Source organism: Aspergillus pseudonomiae (assembly GCF_009193645.1).
Source record: "Aspergillus pseudonomiae strain CBS 119388 unplaced genomic scaffold BDV37scaffold_34, whole genome shotgun sequence".
NCBI lineage: Eukaryota > Fungi > Ascomycota > Eurotiomycetes > Eurotiales > Aspergillaceae > Aspergillus > Aspergillus pseudonomiae.
The window spans coordinates 99056-115191 of record NW_022476026.1 but is presented as its reverse complement, the minus strand read 5'-3'; the positions used below and the strand labels follow the sequence as shown (position 1 = coordinate 115191).

At 48.1% G+C, this 16136-nt stretch overlaps 3 protein-coding genes across 3 annotated transcripts; 1 reads left to right on the top strand and 2 right to left on the bottom strand.

The window, feature by feature from the left end:
- Positions 1–3427: 3427 nt before the first annotated feature.
- BDV37DRAFT_120925 (putative C2H2 finger domain protein) lies at positions 3428–5346 on the top strand. Its single transcript, XM_032078574.1, has 4 exons — positions 3428–3979; positions 4045–4236; positions 4294–4373; positions 4428–5346. The coding sequence occupies exons 1-4, from the start codon at positions 3926–3928 to the stop codon at positions 4945–4947; spliced, it is 846 nt and encodes a 281-aa protein (XP_031941279.1). The 5' UTR covers positions 3428–3925; the 3' UTR covers positions 4948–5346.
- A 4898-nt stretch (positions 5347–10244) lies between these two features.
- Positions 10245–11403, bottom strand: BDV37DRAFT_283225 (sucrase/ferredoxin-like domain-containing protein; the record flags this gene model as incomplete). The annotated part of the gene is made up of 2 exons (XM_032087251.1): positions 10245–10961; positions 11050–11403. The coding sequence occupies 2 exons, from the start codon at positions 11401–11403 to the stop codon at positions 10245–10247; spliced, it is 1071 nt and encodes a 356-aa protein (XP_031941278.1).
- Positions 11404–11795: 392 nt separating this feature from the next.
- Positions 11796–15164, bottom strand: BDV37DRAFT_271688 (putative aminotransferase, classes I and II; the record flags this gene model as incomplete). Its single annotated transcript, XM_032084751.1, has 5 exons — positions 11796–13085; positions 13404–13987; positions 14040–14325; positions 14388–14863; positions 15083–15164. 5 exons carry the CDS (start codon positions 15162–15164, stop codon positions 11796–11798), a joined length of 2718 nt encoding a protein of 905 aa, XP_031941277.1.
- Positions 15165–16136: the final 972 nt, after the last annotated feature.

Here is a 16136-nt window from a genome sequence, read left to right as displayed (position 1 = left end):
TTTTTTTTTTTTTTTTTTTTTTTTTTTTTTTTTCCCTCTCTGACTCTCTTAGTAATCCTTGTCAGAAATAGCACAGGTATGGGTCTGAATGGGGATATGGAATTGGAGTAACTACCTGACTGGCTGCTGAACCATGTGGGTAGAATTGAAAGCCACGGGGATTGAGGAGAATGCGATGAAAGGTGGCTTCGGTGTCCAGCACGTTCACCGTAGCTGCAAACGCCATGCGGTGATCTTCATATGTTTGATTGTTCTTCAATCACGACAATTGTGACCCCTCAGTAAGTGGACGGCCTTGATCCTAGATTGCACTTGTCTTCCTTCTCCCCATGCCCTCGGGTGGAAGTATCACCCGTCTGATCGCATCTTGAAGTCAACCACGTGGTGGTTGAAGCTAAGGAGCTGATGTATCCGATGCGGCCTCTAAGAATGAATGAGAAATGGCTTCATTCCAATTCCTTCGGGATTTAAGTTCCAATTTGATTGCTAATTCCTGGGATCACACCATCGTACGGGGTACAGAGTTCCTAAGGGTATCACAATTTGATCTCCAGTGTATGTACGTTGAAGCAGCCCTGAGATCTAGTACAAGGTAGCGAACATCTCCAGTAGCGTACCAGTAACTAGTACTGAGTACATACATACATACGTCCGTACGGATGTATGTAGTAAGTACCTTCTAGCTTCTCGGCAATGACGGTAATAACCCAGTGGGACGATTTCCGAGGAGATAGAAATCTTACACGCCTCCAAGGGCGATACTAGGTGAGAAACATGCAATTACTTACTTGGTGGCCTTCTTCCTTCAAATACTACTTGTGCTTGCACATCCAATGAGGTATGAACATTCGGATGCACTCCGTATTGCTCTCTCGTTAATAAAGTGTATCCCTTGCTTATGATTTTCCTTTCTGCATTCTTAACTCTGTTTTCTGGGCTCTCCTCATCTAATTCGCTCACCGTCCTGTCGACGCCCTCCTACTAAGTACCAGGTCGTTCGCCTACTATAGGTATGTACCAGGGTCTGCCTCAGTCCGTCGCTTCCACTGGGCTCTGACAGGCGCTTGTCAACCGTCCGTAGTACCCTAGTGGTGGCGATCGTAATTGTAATACGGGAAAACTCTGGGTCTAAATTAGTTTCTGCTAGCTAGCCCGTAACCCAATCATACTTGAATTCTCCGTGGGTGGTACAACCGGGAGCTCCTAAAGAGAGGGTGGTACTGGGTAACCCAACCTTAGGGGAGAACACCGACGGGTAGTAACCTGGTACACCCGAAGAATAGCCCCTGTAAAAGATGGGGCATGAGATTAGAATTTCCGTTTGAGTTAGCGGTGCCGAGCACTTGTAGTACCACGGAGTACTACTAGTACTGTCCTAGGGGAGGAGAAGGGGGGGGGGGGAGCCAAAACCCTTTTATAGCTCACCTCCATAATTTATACCCACGGCTTATCGGTCGCTCGGCTCCGGAAGCTTTCCTGATAAGGCGCCTATAACTTTGAACTATTATAGGATATCGTATCCATCTGCCAAGGTACCCTCACCCTGGGGCGTTTCCCTTCTACACATACACCACTGGGACTTCCCATGAGCACTAAGACATTCGAGACGGCGTAAATAATACCGATTAGTACTGTCGCATCAATAATGTGGGATCCCACCATGCAGGATACTAAACCATCCATAGGCTAGCGGAAATTTTTCCAAGGAAAAGGCTGGACGCCCAGTCGGCAATGATTGGCCAAGCCTCTAATCTAGAGCCCAAGGCACAGGCAGCTGGAGTGGGGCTCTCCGTTCCCCCTCTCCAAATAATCTTGAGCGGAAGAGTGTTCAGTCGGTGGGCAACAAACCTCAGACTAGTCCATACCCCAGTCGTTATCGACAAGCCAGACCCAGACAAATCCCTGCCTGTCATTTTTTTTTTTTTTTTCTTTTCGTTTCTTTTTTTTCCTTTTCTCGTTTTTTTTGCCCTTTTCGCTTTTCTCTTTTTGTTTTAATAGTCAACATTTAATTCTACAGAGCAATATGTAGTACTACTTCCAAAAGAGTCTCTTTCTTTCTTAGCAATCTTGGTACTCTGAGAATACCTAGTAATAGCAATCGTATTTCAAGAGTATCTAAAAGAAATATATAACCACGACACTGCTCATCAAAAAAATATCACCCAACAAAAAAAATAAATATAGGAAACAACAATAAAAAAAAAAAAAAAAAAAAAAAAAAAAAAAAAAAAAAAAAAAAAAAAAAAAAAAAAAAAAACCACAACATCCTGATTATATTGCTACTCTGGCATACTAACTATTCTGGGTAGTAGTAGTCTCTAATAATCGGATCCATCCTCTCGATCAGTGTATGATACTTACATACATTTGTTAGCATGTACTGATGTACAGTATACTCTAGCCTTGTTCCTTCGTTCGTTCTAATATCGGGTAATGCTTTGTAAAACAAGTCCAGATTGATATGTGAATGACTTGAAAAGACGTTAGGCTCAATCCTATCGAATCATCCTCTCTCTGGCATTTGATCCTTTTCACAGTCTTCCAACCTGTACCTCCGTACGGTACGAAAGGTGTACACGAACTGCAGGTAGGGACATGGATTCTCGAGGCACGTATCCATGGAGTATGCAGCCGTTTAAATTACAGAACGCAGAAAATCTCATCCACGAGAGGAAAGGATGAGGCAAAAAACAAAGGGAAAACCGAAAAAAAGGAGTGGTCGCCAAAGCCTAAGATTTTCCATGCTGTCAGCTCCCATTCTTTTTTTTCTCACTTCTTTTCTTTCCATTTTTACTTTTCAGGACCGAGAGTTATTGCCTCATTTCCTGTTCTTATTTTGTATTTCAATCCCGTTTCATAGGCTTCTTTGGCTCGTTATCTCCTAGTTTGTTTTTACTTCTTCCAGTTGTTGTCTCCATACCGGACTAGAACGACATTTAGGACCGACGTTTGTCTGTATCACCGTCGCAGGACTCCACCGATCCCGACAGCTTATTATCGTGGATATTATTATTATTTGATCATCTTTTGGGGGGATTTTCTAAAGTTCCCTTTTGCTTTTGCTACCTTTTTTTTTTTTTCTTTTTTTCTTTTTCTTTTTCTCTCTTTTCTCCTGTCTGTCTGATCCGTGCCTCTGGTGTCTCCCAGTCTATGTTTGACGACAGTCGTTATTATCGTCTGCCTACCTGCCTTGATAATAGGTACAGGAAACCAAACTTACCAGTGGGTTGGTTCTAGTGCGACTTACTCCTACTACTTCTTCCTATATTGCTGGGACTACTTATAATAATAATAATATTTATAAGTAATCAATTTATTATAATTATTATTATTATTATAAGTATTATGCTCCAGCCTCAAATCAGCGACTGCGGTTGCTTTTCCCAATTCGATCCATCGGCCTTCCTGTGACTCGTTGGCCAGAACCTCCCCCAGTCATCGAAACAGCTGCTGCATGCCTTCTCGGATTTAATTTCTGTGACAGTCTCTCCACTTAATCGAGATTTGACTCCTCTCCCGGTCTTTCTTTTTCTCTTTTACGCCCTCCCTTTCCGTCTCGCTTTTCGATCCACTAATTTTCCACTCCCGAGAAGCTGTTTTTATCTATCTACTCCATCGTCTCCATCTTCCTTCCGCCCCCCTCCTATATTGTTGTCTATGTAGTTGCTCGTTTGCATTTCATTTCAACGCCTTCGATGCTTTGATCTCGTTTGAATTTGGATTGTATTGCACACACTCCCCCTTCCGCTTGATCCTTTTGTGCTATACCCACCTTCAATTGTCTTGTTGCCCACTTAGATCTATCGTTGTTTGTTCATCTGGTTTCCCGGTATCCCCACCGTTGTCCGCTCCCCGCTGTCCCTATCAGCGGTTGTCCCGCATCTGAGGGTAGCCTTGAATATCCACGCCTCAGACAGCTGCAGCCATGGCGCCCGGCAGTGGACGAGACTTCAGCTGCTCCTGGGAGCATTGTGGAAAGGTAGTCTTTTTTCCCAGCGCTTCCCGTCCCTTTCCCCCTTGACCCAATCGTACTGATATAAGTAGTCGTTCAATCGCAAGTCGGATCTTTGCCGACATTATCGCATACATACCAACGAACGGCCGTACCACTGTACAGTGAAAGATTGCAACAAGAGCTTCATTCAACGAAGTGCGTTGACTGTCCATTCGCGAACGCATACTGGGGAGAAACCCCATGTTTGTGATCATGAAGGATGCCACAAAGCATTTTCCGACGTAGGCCTTGCCCTTAAACTCCTGTTTGACTATGAGAGAAATGCTGACGCGGCGCAGTCCTCAAGTTTAGCCCGCCACCGGAGGATTCACACGGGAAAGCGGCCGTACATCTGCCAGGAACCAACATGCGAACGAAGGTAGAATCGTATCTTACCCGTACAAATAGCACGAGCGCTAATAACTCCATATAGCTTTTGTCGTAAAACGACACTCACTAAGCACCAGCACCGTTCACACCCTCCCGGCACAGTAACTCGCCCTCCATCCGAGGATGCGACTTCCGAACATTCCTACCAGACACCCGTCCCCGCCTCAGTACCGAACGATCAATATCTCCTTGCTCAACAGCCTTACTACCCCCACGCGCAAACTCCATCCCATGATTTCTATCCACCACCGAGTCTTCCAATAACGCCTGTTCCTGTGCAAGATGCGCCGCCGATTGTAACTCAAAGTATACCGGTATCGTCACCCGTCGATGTCCATCAAGCGCAACAGCAATACATGCAACTCATGCAACAACGGTACGACCCAAGCCGTCAGGGGTACAGTATTCCCCCGGAATTCCAGCAACCCTTTCCCGGTGTTCCTGCTGTGGAAGGTCACCCGCTGATGGTCACCTATCCACATAATTTCCAATACAAGCAACACCAGACACGCATTCTTAACCAACCCGAGGGAACCGACTGGGGCTTCTTGGGAGTGGGTTAAATAGTACTATGGGGACGTTCAAGCCACCAATGTAACCACTAGCCTCCTTTTGCGGCCATCGTGCTCAACCCCTTGGGAGATCCCCAAGATGAGACCAGAAGAACTTCTCGGTGTATTTTGATAGTGTTCCAAAGTGGGAACCATCATACTAACTGTATCGTGTGATGCCTATAACGACAGACTTACGAGCGTTTCGACTTGGCCAGCTTGTTCTATTCATTTTCCCATATACGCGTTGATCTTCTGCTATATTTCCTTTCCTTTTTTTTTCCGTTTTCTTTTTGTGCTACACTGCTTGTGACCAATGATATCACTGCTTATTTCTGCTTCCATTCCTTGCAGCCTCTGCGACTTTTTGGATTGATTCCCCCTGTTTAAAAGGCTAGGGTGAGGCGTTTGTGATATTTGATACCTAAGATGATCTCTTGGCAATCTTTGTGATACGTGTTAGTCTACATTATCAATTTTGATGTGAACAGGACCTAGAGATGTCGCCCTTTATCGGCGGAGATGGAGATGGGTCTGGGTGTATTTATTGAGGTCTAACTAATTCGAGAACTCTCTCTCTTCTGGACGAGGATCTGATATGTGCCTAAGGCAGCAGTCGGAACCCCACCTGCCATTGCGTGCTTTGCCCTTTTACACCCAACTATCAGTACCAGCTACTACTTACTATCGACTAAACGTGCTGAAGTCTGGAGCACGACACAGAAGTAAATTCTTACCAGTCAGTGGCTAGTGGGGTTTTCATTTTACTGGGATGACTGATAGTAAATCCGATACTCGCTCAATTAGTCTCATTCGCTGCCAACGTCAGCCAAGGATCGACAGTCGGAACGGTCAGTGACTCCACTCAGATAGCGTGTGCAGCCATGTCCATTCAGGTCGCTGAACATCTCGACATGTATAGAACTAGCGCGAGCTAGTGCCCCTGGACGAAAGGCCGTCAAACTTCTTGAACAACACACTATTCGATGCCACCACCACCTGCATGTCGAAGTACGATCGACCCTACATACCTGCACCGTTAACCGGTTTTCCCTTTGGTCAGGCCACACCTCCAGCGTGTATAGAGCCATTCCTGGGAAATACTAGGGGGCAACCGCCGGAAAGTGAGCAATCAGATCATCATGGATAAAGATTCCGAGGTAGGAACCTTGGTTTCCGAGCGGCTATTCCACTTTCTTACTATTTTGGTCCGGCTTCACCCACTCATTCGATCAGGGGAGATGACTAATGCGGGTCAGGTTTCGTTAGTGAAATTACCGAGGACAGCGAGGTCTCCATCTGTTACAGCAGAACAAGTGAACAACACCTCCTACTTGAGTCGGGGCCACTTAGTCCCTGCACTAAGGCGCTGGTCCCGATATCCTCCTTTTAGTACTCCGTAGTTGAGCTTTGGTACCGAGATGAAGCAGCTAATAGCCCACTAACCCACTAGCTATCGGGGGATTACACCAGGATCTAGCAGCCATGACTGCATTGGATGACGACGACGACAAGAATCCCTGGTCATCACAAGATGAATGCCTTTGTCCGGCTTATGTCCTCAACCTTGGCGTCTCGACTGCGGGGTTGATACGTCTACTCTTTCACCCTGCTTTTGATAAACCGCCGTGGGTTACTTATCCGTAGGTACAGCATGATACAATACAGACCTTTTCCAAGTAGATATGGACGCAGTCGACTCCATATAGTGAACCAATACTCCAGATAGAGAACAAGGTATCCTATGGCTCTCTCTCTCTCGGATATGGTTTATCCGAACACGAAAGCAATCTATATTGAATACAAGGGTCCCCATACCACCCTCCCGAACCGAAACCTCACCCAACCAACAGAAACGATAGTATACAAAACCCTTCGCACGAAGAAATTGGGGAGTTGTGCCGGTTTTCCACGGAGCAACACAATCCGCCTTCCCGCGAGGCGCTAGAACACGGCACTCAGGGGTAGCTAAGTGACCAAGAAAGGGTCACTGGTCATATCATATTTTCTGCTCAAGAAAAGAAAAGAAGTGGCCTAGGAGCTTGGACCAAGAAGGAGTCTGAGGTAGAAACCGTACCACTGCTACGAGCATACAACCACCACCCAAGACAAGAGGACAGGGCATACAGTGGCCGGTGCAGAATAGACTTCAAGGGAACCCTCGCATAACCCACCTTGTTCCATGGTACAAACATCATCACTTACCTGTTCTGAATTTGACGTTCCCTACTGGAATGGTAAGGTTTCCCAACAGTTTGGACGCCCGTAGAAAATTTCCTAAACGCCTGCAGTTGCCTCCTCATTGGGACTTTTCGCCCCATGGAATGCATACTGCGAGTGATTCATGTCTGGTTGCCTTGTTTTTTTGCCTCTCACGGTCTTCGTTTGGGATGTACTGTACGAGGCTGTATCATACAGTCAGGGTTCACAGAGGCATGCATCAGCCATTGACCTTGTCTTTGAAGTATATCAAGGCATGAATAAATACACTATACCTCCCAGACTCTAAAACCAACGCCAGCAAGTTATCAACTCTTGATGAATTATCTTATTTCCTCCATTGACACAGAGAGCAAAACGAACAATACCTTCAACCTCCCATCCGCAACCCAGCTTGACAGTCTAAAAAGAATCAGATCCTATTCTTCTTTCGGTGTCACTGACGACGAGCATCCAGATGATCTCCCTATCTAGACCAGTCTATCAGACAGTGGAGCACCAAATCCATTGACAGACGTGCGGGAAACCAGCCAGAATGCTGCCCATCGGGGAATTAGCGGCTCATTTTAGCTGTGGGGCTTGTGGCGGTGACTTCCTCTCTCTGGGGTGAAGTCTGATTGTGTCTGCGTGTGTGCAGAGCATAGGCAACTATGTTAGCTGACCGTGATTTTTTCCCAGTAGCATGTCATACCTATATAAGAGAAGCGTATAGGTATCCAGGTGTATGCGTAGTGCATGCTACCTACCAGATGATATGGGTCGTCAACTAATGGAAGTCACCGAGATGCAACGAATACATCACAAATCAACTTCAATCTCCATACCCACGGAAGAACCCAATAAGGTTGACCGGAATAAACTCTCTCATGGGTCAAAAAGCGTTCAATATGATACAGTCAGTTTAGCACACCGAAACAACTATTGCCTTTCTCAGCCTAGCGAAAAAGATCATGAACAGTGGAGGTCTCCATGCTAGACTCCCCCCATCCGCGGATATTCATTGCCGTCCAAGTTTCGTTTCCATTTCCTCTGAGATGAAAATGAAATGGAAGATCAACACCGACAGAGTGGGCCAAGAACCCAACCCAACCAGTTCGTGTCTCCCGACCAATAACGGAGGGCCCACTGGAGGGCAAAGGCAAAGCCTTCAAAGGGGTTGCTGTTGTTGTTATTTCTCCTGGTTATCTCCGGGAGTGGATCCTTTACGTACGGCGTACCGGTGCCGTAGTATTCCAGCGCTCTTGGGACTAGTTTAGTAGTACTACCCAAGATGAGCCTAGTTCGATGTTCTACGACTTTGAATCTGTACAGCACACACGTCCATGTCCACACCATGTCCACACCTCCCACACTATCTGGATTGGGATAATTTTGGGAGGATTGACACTTGGTCTTAGGTAAGAAGACGGGAACAACTGGCCAATAAAAAAGGAGGTATTAGTCACTTCTCGTCGTCCTCTCGTGTTCTTCATCCTTGCTAATAAATCTTCATCCTCGGTAGTTTCCCATTCCGATACGCCGGAATCCCCTGCCTCGCATAGTAACCACTAGGATCAATGTCCAACATGCGCATATCCATCCATAGAGCCCCGTTATTTGTAGGCACATGGCGACTCAGTTTCTAGCTTAACATGAAGTACTACAGAGTACATCTATTCAAAGAACCCGAACGATCACTATACTACTTCGGGAAATTTTAAACGAACGCATGATACATTTTAGGGCGAATGTCAATGGCATACTTGTGGATGACAGACTCAAATACTAGTCTCCGCCGCGTCGCTTTTATGGACGATACGGCTTTTCATGGACCATTTTCCTGATGTGGCAGGTGACTAAATACACGACTCTGGACAGTGGCACTAGCATTTTGTTCTATCATCTCGTACTTTTCTTGGATCATTGGTGAATGGGATGGCATGGGGGGGGGGGGAATTATCCCGACAGAAACACGTCTAGATTCAAGCGGGTATGACCTGTGTCAGGCAATGGGTCAATGGCAAGCACCTCGTTTAGTTTCTAAACCAAATAACTCGATGTGCTGAGATCTTGTGTCTAGACTTCGATGGGTATTCGCGGATTAACAAACTCTCGACTTCCACCTCATTTCATACGAACATAACACCGAGAATCTCCGTTGGTCCGTTGCCTGTCCCATGTCTCTGATTGACATAGCCGTCGGACAGTAATTGTCCAGTAGCCATGGAGAACTAGGGTAAACTCGACATGGCGACTAATGCGATCGGTACATGACGGTCCTGCAACTGAAAACGAATCGCGATAAACGCATAACAGATACACTACAGTAAGGGACGGACTCCCGACAAACTCAAGCCATGTATTTTCTAGAGGCCGGATACAACTTACATACCATGGGCCTTAGATCCATACTTGCGACTCAGGTATGGAACTATCTGTTCAAAAAGAGAGGACAATGTCTGGACCTTTGTTCTAACAAGCTCTTTCCCTGTCCTCTGTCTCCTGGTGTCTCTGTTTAGCTTCTGTGGTGATTGTCGATCTGGTTTTCCTAGGATCCCTCTACTCTACTCATCCCTTCGAGGAGAATGCACTGTGCCAGGAGCTGTTCTTCATATCCCTGAGGGATCCACCGATGGTTGTTCTTTCACTAACCGGAACTTTTGCTTTTGGTTGAGTGAAGGTTCATGTGCCCTATTGGCTTAGACTGTGACTGAAAGGGATTTGGTTATACCAGGGCTTTCTTCTAGTTTCATAGTCGCCTTGAATGCTCGGGGATACATCACTTCGGCGTGATGATTCCTTGGCTCTATTTACGTATCCTAGAATGCTATCGTTCGTAGTCAGTCTAACATTGTACTGAAGTATATCCAACGCAGTAAGTACATAATCGCTTTGTTGAGATCAGTAGTACTGATTCACAACAGTTTACAGTATCGAATGGCATAGCTCTATGGAACCTACTGCCCGCTAAATGAGTATACAAGCGGGAAGATACATAACTCCATTCATATACCATACATCTAGCATCACATATCTATATCCATACCCATAACCCGGTGTATATATGTACTGTACTGGAAGTCCGCCAACCAAAACCAAGACCAACGAAACTACCAACTCATCACGCCCCGTTCCCGATCAAAGCCTCCCCTAATCTGTTCCGGTTTTACCACCTTCCCCTTCAACACTGTGTACCGGACGATATTCTCACAGTCCTCTGGACGAACGCGCGCCAGCCAGATACCCTGCGCCGCACCTTCCTCTCCCTCCGCCGATGTCTCCTCTTTGCCGTCCTGTTTGCGGTACCACTCCAAATCGCGACGGCGGTACACAATCACATTCGCAGAATACTTGTGACCCCCAACGTGGCTGATGAAGTAGATGCCGACGCCGCCGGGTCGCTCGTCATCGAGATCGCGGTACAATCCCAGCGGGCGCAAGTGGCGTTCGAATTCCTTACGGAGAAGCGGCGCAGACTGGCCGCAGCGGGCGTCCCGCGTGCGCTGGGAACAGAGAAGGATCACCGCGGCGTGGGGACAGGGACGCGAGCGGAGGGGCGTCTGCGATAGGAGGTCTGCGATGGGTGGTGGTGGTGGCTGTTGTGGTTGGTCGTCTGATGTGGGTGCGGATACTGGCTCCGGGAGAGCCCCCAGGGGCGTCGTGGTGGTGGGCGCGGGATTGACAATATATTTGATCAGGTCAGAGGCCAGGGCCGGCGTGACATGGTCAACAATAGTGAAGCTGGGTAGGAGCAGGACGGTTGTCGGTTGTTTTCCCGAGTCGTGGTGGTGGTATTCGTCCGGCACGGGCATGTTGGAGGCCGACAGCTTCAATTTCTTAATATCATCATCATCATCACTCCATCAGTATTATACTAGCTTTTCGAGTGGTAGTAGTTTGTCGATCGCGACTTACCCCATTACTGGGCTCCAGGCCCCCCTTCTCAATCGCTTCCATCACACTGCCTTCTTCGTCCGCGACATCTCGTACCCAGTCTGTTTTCCCGGTCGCGACGAGCAGGTGTGTCGACCATCCGTTGACGTTCCCGTACAATGTATCTTCCTGGTCCACGTCGAACTTCGCCGGGTACCGAACGGTACATGAAGCGCAGTCGTGGAGACATTCTTCTCCGTCAACGGCGGGGTCGACCTTCGTGAATAGCGTGTCGGGGCTTGGAGCTGTTCGGAAGTCTTCCGCTGCCCCGGAGTCTTTGGGCGACCCCGACGGAGTTGAGAAGAGAGATGTGCCGCGTCGCCAGAGAGCCTGCATCGTGTGGGGGGAAGATATGGGGAAAGGAGGGGAAGGGTGGAAGAAAAAAAAATACACAGTTGGGAGTGACACAGTTGCCCTTTTGGAAAAGCAGATCTTATCAATCACCAACGCCAAGCACGGAATCCTTTCCGATCTGCACCGTTAGGCTACGAATAGCGCCTGGCCTGATTGGTTGGCTATTATCAATCTTCTCTCCAGATCAGGTCATTCGCATGGAATTCCATGGGGATGTTTAAGTAGTAGTAACTATGGATCTAGTATTCATAGAATAAAAAAGCTAACGGGATACATTCTACATTTATTTGGGTAGTTTCTCTCTGTTTCATTTTCAGTAAAAAGGAAAGTGCGCTTTCATTATTGTAATCCAATTGGGTTATCCCAAAAACTTTTCACGCTCTATTAAAATTAATCGCATAGGGCAAATCAGAGGGCCCATGGGTATCTACCAAACGAATAACGCTCCCTGCAGAACTCCCCGATACGTTCGACTGGACCCGCCTAAGCGATCGTATGGATGGCGTTCGGGGCGTCGCCAGCCGATGCCGGTCAACGTTTCTCGACCAGACAGGGGACCTCTGGTTCTGCCTTCCTGACGTAGTAGTGTAGGTGGAGCGGCGTTCCCACATCGATGCATTAGAAGGTTGCAAACTGTTGCTCCGGCTTCGCGACAACGCCTCACTATCATCGCGGAAGTCCATCGTGTCAGTCTCCCCTTCCTCGTCCGAAGGTCCAATGATGGACTCGCTCTCGCCGTGAGAGCTTTCGGCGTAAATATCGTCCATAATGTGCGTATCAAGCGACTTCATCCCCCTAAGCAACTCAGCAAATATATGCATCAGATCCCGAAACTCCGTCTCGTGAAGCTCGTGCGGCGAGAAGCGCGCGCGTTCGTATAGTGCGATGAATTCTGCCCCAATCTCGGGCGGTTTGATGACGTCCAGACTAGTAAGGTGTTGCAAATATTCCCTCAGACCCATCGACGCCGGTCGCCGTAAGATGTCTACCACTCGCGTGTCCGGGATTGATTGTTCCGCGCCGGGGGACGAGGGGTCAAACGAGCGGGTCGCTGTCAAAAAGGGGTCGGGGGGAGCAAGAGAGACCGCTTTCGCCTCGATCAGGTTCGGGAGTTCTTGGATGACCGTTCGGTACGGCAGGTCGGGCAGATCGGGGGATGCAGGAGAAGACCATCCGGGGTGTTCTACAAGGCCCCACGGGGGGCGGTCGCGGTCTATCAAGAGCATGGGGTAGTCGGCGAAGGTATCGCCATCTGCAGCTGTGTCCCTTGGCCTAGCTTGATAAGCAACAATCGCGCTGCGAGCAAGCCCTTCAACCACTAGCCGTCTCACACTCTTTCCGACATCTTCTTTCTCTATTGGGATCCATGCTTTGGGGATTCCTGCCAAGGCGCTGCGATTGGTATAGATCCGCGTTGCGTATATCAGCGCCGCTAATATAAAAGTCACGATGTAGCCACCGCTAATGATAAAGATATTCGTGAGTCGCGAGGTTACGTAGCACTGGTAGATCGCGTCGGCTGGGGTCAGCACTATAAGACAGAAGAGGACGATAGAGAGAACGATAAAAGTAGTGTAGTTGAGGATGCGATAGATATTCCAGGCCATAATATCGAGCGCATCATATTGCGCATCGCAGCCCGAGCTCGTCGCTGCCTCGACCGTCTATGATCATGACAGGAAGTACTTCAAATGGGAGTCGCTGTGGCCGACCGAGAGGGGGGGAGTCACGTGCAAGACGGAGTCCAACTAAATTAAGGGGCCGTGTCTAGAACGGGGAGTTCTTATACTGCGACTCTACTTCGTACGTTAAGCTCAAAAAGCATCGCCAATTTGATATGGGAGGGTAAAAACGAGGGAGGGGAAGAACGATATGGCTTACACATATGCAGTGGCCTCTGTTCATAAAATACTAGCTATAAATCTATATGTATGTGCATGGATCTGCTCATGACTGATCCCTTAGTCGTCAGCAATTGCTACCTCGTCTTCCCATTGCGCTTTGAGGGCCTCTCCACGAGCCCGGCGGATAACCCTTTCAATGCCGTCCAGACCCTTCTTCAGTACATCCATCTTAGGTCCGTAACTCAGACGGACGAAGTGATGGCAAGGGCTGTCGAACAGGTCTCGTCTCTTGGCAGGGTTCAGGTCGAAGAAAATACCAGGCACCACAATAACCTTCTCAGTCAGAAGGGCGTTGAAGAAGTTCAGACCGTCGGAGATGTTAGCCTCTGCGGGAAGAGGGGGTTCCAAGGCAGTCAGATCAAGCCAAATGTAGAAGGTGGCCTGAGGAATATCCTTGATACGGAATCCGATCTCGTTCAAACGCTTCACAACGAAGTCTCTCTTTTCACGGAAATGATGCTGAAGAGCCTTCATCTCTGCGCGTACAAGGGACGGCTCAAGCATGGGAATGGCAGCTTCCTGGAACGGCACGTTGGCACCTCCATCCAGGTAGGAACCAGCGGAGCCCAGGGCATCAACGAATTCCTTGGGGCCGACAATCCAGGCGATACGCCAACCAGGCAGGCGGAAACGCTTGGTGAGACCGTCGATGAGCAACACATCTGCCAGGGTTAGCATGCGAGAATCATCTATAGCTTCCGAGTGTTGACCCACCGTCTTGGTTGACATCCTCCACATTCGTAGCACCACTGAGAGTCGTGCCATCACAGTCGGTGGTGTAGTTGTAGCCTCCATAGAATTCATCCAAAATCAGCGTCGCGCGATCCCTGCAGATGTCTTGGATCTGTGCCAGCTCCTCGCTGGAGACAAAATGTCCGGTCGGGTTACGGGGGTTCGAGGTTAAGAGGACCTGGGTACCACGGGCAATTTCCTCGGCGATCTTGTCGGGGGAGATATGATAATGGTCGCTCTGGGAGAGGGGAATGGGAATAGGCGCGATCTAAAAGATAATTTGTTAGCTATCGCGACACATATCAAGTCTACTAGCAACCCCGCACGTACATTCTTGAACAAACTCAACATCTCCGAGTACGCAGAGTAGTCGGGAATGGGGAAGGAAAGGTACGAATTGCCCAGAATGGCTGCGATTCGAATCAAACCCGCCCGTCCACCGGGCACAATGCAGACATTTTCCCAAGTGTACTGGCTCTCTTTGCCCTGTCGGTAATGCTCATTGTACAGCCGAGCGACAGCAGCACGGAGGGGCTTGATACCGGCCGTGGGGCCGTACTCACGAGCAGCAGAGGTGATAGGAATACTCGTCGGGCGGGGGAAACTGCCTTCGATCTCATCATCGGCTTCGGGGGCACCTTGGCCCAGATTCGCCCATTCAGCTGGATTTTCTGCGAAACCGTGTTCTGTCGCACGTTCCGTACACCAGACGACACCTGTCGAGGCACGCGAGGCATCGAGGCCGGCGTGAGGACGGTGACCTTCGTGAGCGCTTCGAAATTGACGATGGGTTTCCGATCGGAGTTCTGAATAAGAAGGGAGTATTGTTAGAGAACATGTGTATGATTAATTGGCCTTCTTTCTTTTTTTGTTTTTTTTTTTTTTTTTTTTTTTTTTTTTTTTTTTTTTTTTTTTTTTTTTTTTTTCTTTTTTGTTTGTTGAACCCCTCATTCCGCGGTTTCTACAACATCGTCGATCACAAACGTGCAACCCCAATCAAAAACTTGTATCAAGGAAGAACGCACCATTCTCCGACAACTCCTTGCCTAGGGAGAATCGCCTGTTGGAAGGGCGCAAAATGCTCACGCGGCGGCCAGAGAACGACATGTTTGCTGCTTGGCAACAATATCAATGTTGATACGGAGGACAAAAATAGTTTAGCAGATTGATGCGTGTCTTGGCTTTCTCGTATGTATAAAACCAACGACGCCAAGGATGCGTGCGATCTATACGTAGAAGAAAAAGAAAGCAAGGGGGAAAAGAAAAGAGACGTCAAAGTAGGTGACAGTCTGTCAGGGTTATCGACCGCGTCAAGCGCTGTTAAAAGAGAGAAAAAGAAAGAGCACACGGCAAGCTGAATGGTTTTTAAGGCTCTCTCTCAGGCATCACTCTCACCCTCTTGTTTTGACTTTGGAGATTCAGCCCAACCCCAAAGTACTAACATTCGAACCAATGATAGAAAAGGAAAGGTGAAATTATATCCCGCACTTGCGAATCCCTCAATATAGAACAAATACTAATCCCAAGACCCGTTGGGCTCCTATTCGCCTCTGGAGGGTCGATCACCGTCAGCCCTGAACGCGCACCACTTGAACAAAGATTGGAAATGCCTCATGAACAAACAGTATTGCCCCTTATGCCGTGGTTACTGTTACTATTATTATTCCCTGCTTACTTCCAGCCTTCAACGGAAGAGTTATCGGCACGGAAGTCCGTTTCGATCGGATCTGAAAAAGCGGTCGAGATGCCGACGGTCTGGATTGGATCCCGACCAGGGAAGTAGAAGCCGGTGGGGCTCCTTCGGATTCCATCCGATGGGTGGCTATAGGTACTCCTTATATCTAATTACCTTAACAGAGTACTTATGTACGATAGAACGGAGAGTGCTTGCCTCACTTGTCCTGGGGAAATTAACTCATAGAATTAAACAATTCGCCTAGTCTATACCAGCCCACCCAACCCGAGCCGAAACACACAAAGCCCAACACAAAATAGCGCTCAAACTCGCGACCAAGTCTAACAGAAGTGCCAGCCTTGGAAATACAAGTTCACTATACATCTCATCTCTTATAAACTGGA

What these genes read in the sequence shown, in the direction of transcription:
- BDV37DRAFT_120925 (XM_032078574.1), top strand. Translation starts at nt 3,926, where the DNA reads ATGGCGCCCGGCAGTGGACGAGACTTCAGCTGCTCCTGGGAGCATTGT. An exon ending in GCCACAAAGCATTTTCCGAC is followed by an intron (nt 4,237 to 4,293) that starts GTAGGCCTTGCC and finishes GACGCGGCGCAG; the next exon opens with TCCTCAAGTTTAGCCCGCCA. An exon ending in GAACCAACATGCGAACGAAG is followed by an intron (nt 4,374 to 4,427) that starts GTAGAATCGTAT and finishes AACTCCATATAG; the next exon opens with CTTTTGTCGTAAAACGACAC.